Source organism: Dysidea avara, chromosome 1 (genome assembly GCF_963678975.1).
Source record: "Dysidea avara chromosome 1, odDysAvar1.4, whole genome shotgun sequence".
NCBI classification, from domain to species: domain Eukaryota; kingdom Metazoa; phylum Porifera; class Demospongiae; order Dictyoceratida; family Dysideidae; genus Dysidea; species Dysidea avara.
In genome coordinates this window covers 10,119,149-10,127,297 of record NC_089272.1, presented here as the reverse complement: position 1 = coordinate 10,127,297, position 8,149 = coordinate 10,119,149, and the positions used below count along the sequence as shown (strand labels likewise).

Sequence of the window (8,149 nt, the reverse complement as noted above, 5' to 3'; positions counted from 1 at the left end):
ACATGCTAGTGTACATACAGATAGACATACGGACATGTATGTGTACATGTATATTACAATGCACACAAACACTACACTCATGCATTCGTGCGTGATTTTAACATATGGTAGGAACATGATGAGGATAGATACATTAGAATGTGTGTACTGCATACACAAGTATACATTTACATTCCAACAACTCACCACTCCTCAAATTCTCAATCATTTTAGCTTTCTCAGGATTCTCTATCAACTTCTGAACTAAAGCAGAGAAGCCCAATAACTCAGTATCACTTTTCAGGTTAGACAAGGCAGCATTGAGTATCCTCTTGTTAGCCATATCAGAACTAGAGTAGGACACAATAGTTTCCACTAGTCCTTCATCTACTGGTAGTAGGTCACATAGTCTACTAAGTGTGATCAGGTGATCTTGAGGGAAACTCTGCCATAACATGTCATAATACTTGTGGAGCATTGTACGACCTATGGGGGAGGGGGGGAGGGAGTTGGTAAAGTGAAATCAAAACACAGCAGAACAAGACAAGTGACTGTTGAATTAGAGTATTTCTTTGATAGCAGGTGTTGAATCTATAAAAATTGATGCATATAGGTACTGTACGTATGTATATCAATTCTTGGTGTTTAACCAAATCTTGAAGGTCAACAGTATATACACAAAAATGTGACGTAACAATGTTAGAACATCATTGACAATAGTAAACTGACAGTTCAATAGAGTTAGGTCTTTCAATACTTTGTAACTTTTCGTTTTGTTCTATAGTATAATTTCCATGAATGACCACAAAAATGTTGTCCTAAGGCTTCACACAATTACTTCAGCGCCAACTTGATAAGGGTGACTACCTCTTGACTTACATAAAGCAGCTGACAACCATTTAGTATATCAAATCAATACTGTTGAATATAGTAAAAAACTCTAATACAACATTCTGTGGTGGTGTGCTTTAAATAGAAAAAATAGGTCTAACATGTTGAAGGACTGAAAATTAGGAGGACAAAAGTGTAAGTTTACAGGCAAGACTTATATACTTGCACATCGCAATTATATAACACTAGTACTCCAGACTTACACTGTTGGCTAACACCCTCAGGAAGACGCTGTATAAATGATGCTCCAATATCTCCACCATCTTGTTGAGAACTATCACCAGTTGTGCTGGACTCTGTAGGAACTGCAGTAATGCAGAGATTTGCATACAATATTTACACTTAAGTCTTCACATGTAACGTGTACAAACATTATATGTGACCCAATTTTGGAAAACCATCCTTTTGGGCACATGCAAAATTTGCAAGAAAACTCAATTGAAAATTTCAGCAATATTTTTTTAATTAATTTTTTTACACATTTGGATAAAGCAACTATTAAGCCTTCTTCCTGTGAAATTTCACACCCACAGCTTCTTTCTGCTAGGAGATATGGATGATTTTATCAGACCATATAGTGATTTCACCATGCGCGGGACAACAATCAACTTACAAATGGGGTAACTTGTTCAGGTGTTAGAATGGTTAAAACTAAGTCTTAGACAATGATGCATGGCATTTAATTGAAGAAAAGGACCAGGAACACTTTATTTAACTATCAGAAATCTCTTTATAATATTTTTAGACAGTAGAAATGGAATTATTTGTAAACAAAGTGATTTGTCACAATTTGTCATGCTTAATCACTCACAGAATTCATGCATTAAGATGAAAAGTTACTTTGTAATGTAGTAGACAGTAAATTGGCCATATATCTGGAACCCTTCAAGATATCAAGCTGACATTTTGACACAAGATAAACACCCAGTGCCTCATTTTAGCCACAAAAGAGAAAATTGACCAATGTGCCAAAAGGGATGGTTTTCCACAATTGGGTCACATATATAGTATGAGGTACAGAACAGCATGTAACTGACTGGGTCAGAGAGGAAAAGGGTAAAATAGATTAACACGTATGTTGTATTACATGTTAACATAGATCTTATCGTATGGTACATTACATAAAAGTTCAGAGGGCTAATGCAGACTGCATGCATGGTTAACAAAACATCAATTGGTATACATACGAATATACACACCATCTTCTCGGAATGTATTTACAGGTTCAGATGGTAATTCCTCAATCTGAGCACCACTAGTACTGTCATCATCATCACCACTACGGGATAATGGTAGTCTTCCAAGATATTGCTGCATCCAAGTGTTCAACGTTATGTTAAAACAATCTGAGAAGGGAAAAGTCACAACTTACAGTAAGTACATAGAAGACAGCCTATCGACGTACGTATACATACATGGCTTATTACTGAGATATAAAAAGGACATCGAAGTTTTCTTATAACATGAGCAATATGTTCAAAAGTGTGGACACCAGAGCACACCACATACTGCAAGTATACACATACATATATACATGTACAGCAAAGGAATATCCTAATCACAGAATATTTCATGCATATGCATGGCTCACATAAGTAGAGGGCTAGTGACAGTTCAGAACAAACAGAATATTCAAAAAAAATGGCTCTCATTACTTACTACTGGAAGAGTTCTCATGAAAACCTAATGAAAACAATTTTGAAAACCCTCTGAAAATGTTGAAAACCTTCTGAAAAGTAAAAAATTCAATGGGTGACCAAGAATTTTCATTGCATTTTCACATACTAAACCTATGAAAATCCATCGAAACTTTACCAATGAAATACTCCATGAAATTATTTTTCATAGAATTTTTATGGGTTATTTTCATTGGATATTCATTGATTTGTCCAATGAAAATCCTGTGACAATAAAAACTCATTGGGGCCACCAATAAAATTTCAGAGTTTTTTGAAAATTTCATTGGATTTTGTGACTGTAAATGTACGTATGTATTATACAACGTGTGACCAGCTAAGCAAAACTCTGTCATTTTGTATGTTTCTCAAATTCCAATTTAATGCTTCTTTGACTACTAAAAAGTTTTTTTCACTGAATACAAGATTTACGTAAGTAGCAAGAAACTTGATTTGTAAAGCAACTAAATATTTGTGCTTAAAGAATTGATCATACAGTAACTCGTGACTGAAACAAGCTGTGAACAAAGGACCAGGCACAATCTATCCACCAAGAGTATGTATAGTACATTTTCTATATTCCTTTGTGTGTACAAAGAAGAAAGCCATTTCAACAACAAAATAGCAATGGTAAGCTTTGTTTCTATTGTATCATCAGTAAGCACCACACAACTTATGTGCCTTTTAAGTATTACCACAAAACAATTAGGTTTTCTTACCCTCCATGAATAGGTGAATCCAATGGTATATAGTTTTTATTGATTTGAGCTTCATTTCACTGTGTACCAAAGCAATTAAACTGTGTGTAAATTTTTATGTGGCACACATAATTTATTTCAATACATACTGTAAATAGAATTTTACAAAAATGATGGATTTTCACTCAGCCGATCACATACGTAATATATTAGCACACACCTCCTCTAAGGTCACTTGTGATTTTTAATAGTCGTGGATTGTTAATTAATTTTTGCATCAGATTACAAAACGCTGTCATCTGGTGATCTCCTTTAAGGATGAAAATGATGTAGTCAAGAATTGCTCTATTAGCTTCCTCTGACGACTGACATGCTGTTATCATTTCTATGGCTTCAGAATGGACATTGAATGATTCACACATTGTTGACAGGGTGATCATGTGATCATCAGGGAAACTCCTCCACAAGTTATTGTAGTGCTTCTTCAGTATAGCAAGAGCTGTGTAGAGAATATAAGTACGTATTGATGTGTGTGCTTGTGCATGCGGTGTGTGTGTGTGTGTGTGTGTGTGTGTGTGTGTGTGTGTGCGTGTGTGTGTGTGTATGCGTGCATACTGTAAATGCACTTTTTTAGTGTGCATGTACTCATACCGTACATTATACACTTGTACAAATTCTCACCTTGAGGTCCAAACTGACCAGGTGGTAGTCTACCAAATATTTCAGGTTCTTCATCTCTCAACCTTCTATCAACAGGTACAACTGCTGAGGTGGAGTTTGATAGGTCATTTGTACTAAGAGAGGTGTCCACACTACCACCATTACCAGCAGGATTATCACCTGACTTGAGTGATGATATTATGTCTGTGTGAACATAAAGTGATGCACGTACATACGTATTTTGAAACAACACAATAATTTCTTTGTCTGCATTTGCAACAAACATATTATACAAAAATCAATAGTTTTATTTATTCACAAATGTACAAACACGTGTGCTACGGGCTTAGTCTTGCATGACAGTTTTCTTTTATAGAGTTTGCAAATCAGTAGTACACACATGATTCTACTACTGGCACCGATGCAGTTTCAAGGTGCTTACTGCCTATGGTGACGCTAGCTGCATGTCACCTTGAGTTTCTACTTTTAAACCCCAGGGATGTACATACTAGGCTTGTGAGGGAATTTAGACACATTCTCTGCATTATAAAGGCATGCAAACCCTTTTAAGGAAGTAACATACCTGGCATTCCAGCCATGCAAGATTACAAACTGAAAGTACATATGATCTCATGTACAATACCTTTCTTAAGATCTTCTATAGCTGTAGTCAACAATGGGGCATCATTGATCTTGCTCAACTGGCTACACAAGTCCAGCACATCTTCCTTGTCATTTAACTGTTCAATGAGACAGTCCAGTATTCTCTGGTTGGCAGTGAACACATTGACACACTCTAGTATACTCCCAATATGATCCCCAGTGAGGTGACGTTCCAACTGGTTCACTGTATTCATGTAGTCATCTGGCATGCTCCTCACTAGTACACTATAGTGGGACTGGAGCTCTGTGAAGTCTAGAGAATTATGTAAATGCGTATCACTGACATAATGATTTCCAACTATTCACACATACACACAATAATTATTTTATTGGAACTACCTATCTGTGAGAAGGATAAAGCTTGCAGAAACAGGGAATCACAGAAATATGTAACTAAACGCTGATAAAAACAGAAATAATCTTAAGCATGCGTGCACACACACGCACACACTATACAGCACATTACACAACACTACACATGTGATATACAACACGCACACACACACACATAACACACACACACACACAAACTTACTACTATTAGCAAGTAACATCTGCTGTGCCAAAGGCAGTGATTGCAACAGTTCCTTACTTAGTTTAGGTTCTATTATTTAAAAACACAGTTCGATTCAGCAATTGTAGTGTACATGTACATCTAGTATAAATATGTACATTACAGTCATTATAAATGTATCAGTATATACAGTATGTACATATTATTATGATTTGATTCATTGTATATATAGCTACATGTAGACTACCTTGATGATCTGGTTCACCTGCAGATACCCTGATACACCTAGTACAACTACGAATATCCATTGTGGTGATTATATAACTAATACAACAATCATCTTCATGTTCGGCCAGTGATTGTGCTCCTGAAGTATATACCAATATACTACACGTACAAGGCCATAAGTAACTCACCTTCTTCAAAAGGGAACACAACCTCTAACTCATCATTGTCGATAATGATGGGGTGGTTTAGTGGTGGCTGTACTGATGACAGTGTTGGATGGAATGCACCTATGTACAAGATGACACGCAGCTATTAAAGTGTAGGTTTCGAGTACGAATATATATGGGCTATATATATAATGCATTCATACTATAGGTGTGTACATACTGACTGGCAGTATATACACACAATCAATAGCCTAACAAATTAAATTCTGTTGAGTACCGTATAGATGGATAGTTTGGTGGGAGGTAACTTTGACGAAGTAGGATATTGGCAAGAAAAAGTTTGGTGAATTTGTTAATACAGCTATACGGTACACATAGCAACTACGTACCAATAGCCATGCATATCAAAATGCATACACACACGCATGCACACTATGTAAGACTTATATTATAGACTTTCCATATAACCTTTTTGTATCCTCTCCACAGCTTTCCTCAGTTCAGGTTGATCAATTAGTAACTTCACTACATTCCAAAACTTTACAAAGTCTTTGTCCCTTCTCAGTATAATGAGTAGATAATTTAATATTCCTTGATTACATAGTCTGGGTATTTCCCCAGACAAGATGACCCTCTCAAAGTCATCAGGAACACTACAGTGTTGAACTAACAGGGATAACCCCTCCCTGGGGTTAGGGACCAAACACTGATACAACAAGTAGTAACATGATCGGAATGGAGTGAATGCTGTGGAAAGGAAATGATTGATATTTTATGTGTGTATTATGTACCATAAAAAAAATATATATATATATATATAAACTGGAAAGATTCATATGATTATTATAGATTTGTAAATTGTAGTATTATAGTATGATTAGAAACATCTCACTGCATAAACTTTCATGAATGATTTTACTGTGACTTTGTCAGACTCACAATTACACATGAAAAGATATAGGCTATATAGTTTCACATAAACATTTTCTGATTTATGGTACACTGACCAACAATAGAAAAACATACACGGTATTGTCATGGTATTGTCATGGTACTGTCATACTAACATCTCACATATGATATTGAGAGCAATCATGTCGCTATAGCTTCAAGTTACATGGGAAAATTAAGGGTAAAAACAACAAATGTTCTAGTGTCCTTATGCGCCTATCAATGTAATGCCTGACTACCACAGATATGTAGGGGATGGTGGGGAGATTGATTGCTAATTTTCCCCGACATGGTGGGGATTTGGCTTCGCTAAAGATTACTCGGGCAGCAAAAGTGTGTGCTTTTAGTTTAAGGAGTGTCTTGGGTGCTAGCTACTACAGAATCTACTCCTTGCCAGACCAACGCCACACGGCCATACAAATCCTTGCTAGCCCCAGGATTCCCGGAGTTTGCAAGTCGAGACTTGGTCGGGGTTTGCATCGCCAGTACTTCCCCAGTAAGTGGGGAATGGTACGGTAATTTTCAGTGATGCAAATCCCCACCTCAGCCCGTATCTGTGGTAGTCAGGGATTACATCGATAGGTGCATTATACACAGGGAAATGCTCCTTTATTGACAAATTACTAATGTGTTGCAGCATACATTTTTCAACACCACATTTGATTAGGTCAAGGATTGGGTAAAGTGTGTACATGTGAACAACAATTTTTAGCTTGCACAAATGGTGTGGCATGAGGAAAAGGCCACGCCCAAGATCACAAGTGCACATACAATTACAAGGCATACCATAGCATCGCTTAATGAGTAAATATGGCGAGATATATGACTTCTGTAAAGTTTTCAGCGGTGTTCTCGACAAGATAAACGTGCATGTACACTACCATAGATTATCTCGATAATCTATGACACTACCTCACCTTGTTCTCTGGTCAACATGAAGTTAACCAGTTTAGCCCCAAAAGAAATACCACTGGTTGGCATCACTGATCAATGTCTGGGGATTACACCGGGGCGTTCATTTCAACAGTACCGCACTCCTACCAAAGCAAGTTTATTGTACGGGGAATACCATTCATGACTCATCTCCATCCATATATGGTATGACCACGTGCACTACATGATGTCACTTTTCACTCGAGCTCATTCAGCCCGGATTAAACGTTTCGTAATTTGGTTTGGGAGGACCGCCCTTTTTTTCTCCGGCTAGATGGACCATGGACTGTCCTTGCCACCACCCCCAGCACCAGTTGGCATGCGCTGGATGACTACTAGAAGAGAAACTCAAGGTTAGCTATAGCAACCCGCATAATTATATAGAGAATATAGATTCAATCACATTAATTGGTAAATTGTTCCAATCTTTAATTGTTCTAGGATAGAAACTGTACTTATAAGTGTTAAGGGTAGCTAGTGGCAGGATAAAGTGATTCAGGTGGTGTTGCCTTGTGTGAAATTGGGAAGTTGGTAATGTGCGGGAATAGAGATAGATAGGGAGTTGTTAATTTATATTTTGTAGAACAGTGTTAGCCTTGATGATTGACGACGCTGTTGTAATGTGGGTATGTTAAGAGTGGATAATAGTGATGTAACACTATATTTTGTAACGAAAATGACTTGTGGGGTTATGGTGTTGTTATGATAATTGCTTTGGTAAGTTTGACCACTTCGGGTCACTTCTTTTGGTTAGAAATCTTACAATGGCGGATTACTAGCTTGGGGGGA

General features: G+C 37.1%; 1 protein-coding gene across 1 annotated transcript in view; it reads right to left on the bottom strand.

The window, feature by feature from the left end:
* Positions 1-7,516, bottom strand: part of LOC136255022 (uncharacterized) — a 28,597-nt gene extending 21,081 nt beyond the window's left edge. The window contains exons 1-11 of the mRNA XM_066047746.1: positions 7,345-7,516; positions 5,945-6,223; positions 5,498-5,596; positions 5,329-5,448; positions 5,103-5,171; positions 4,548-4,820; positions 3,926-4,108; positions 3,465-3,743; positions 2,070-2,216; positions 1,074-1,175; positions 187-465 (exon numbers count right to left, since the gene is read on the bottom strand). Of these exons, the coding sequence (XP_065903818.1) occupies positions 187-465; positions 1,074-1,175; positions 2,070-2,216; positions 3,465-3,743; positions 3,926-4,108; positions 4,548-4,820; positions 5,103-5,171; positions 5,329-5,448; positions 5,498-5,596; positions 5,945-6,223; positions 7,345-7,408 (1,894 nt within the window). The 5' untranslated portion in view covers positions 7,409-7,516. The remainder of the gene's footprint in view (positions 1-186; positions 466-1,073; positions 1,176-2,069; positions 2,217-3,464; positions 3,744-3,925; positions 4,109-4,547; positions 4,821-5,102; positions 5,172-5,328; positions 5,449-5,497; positions 5,597-5,944; positions 6,224-7,344) is intronic.
* Between the last annotated feature and the right edge of the window lie 633 nt (positions 7,517-8,149).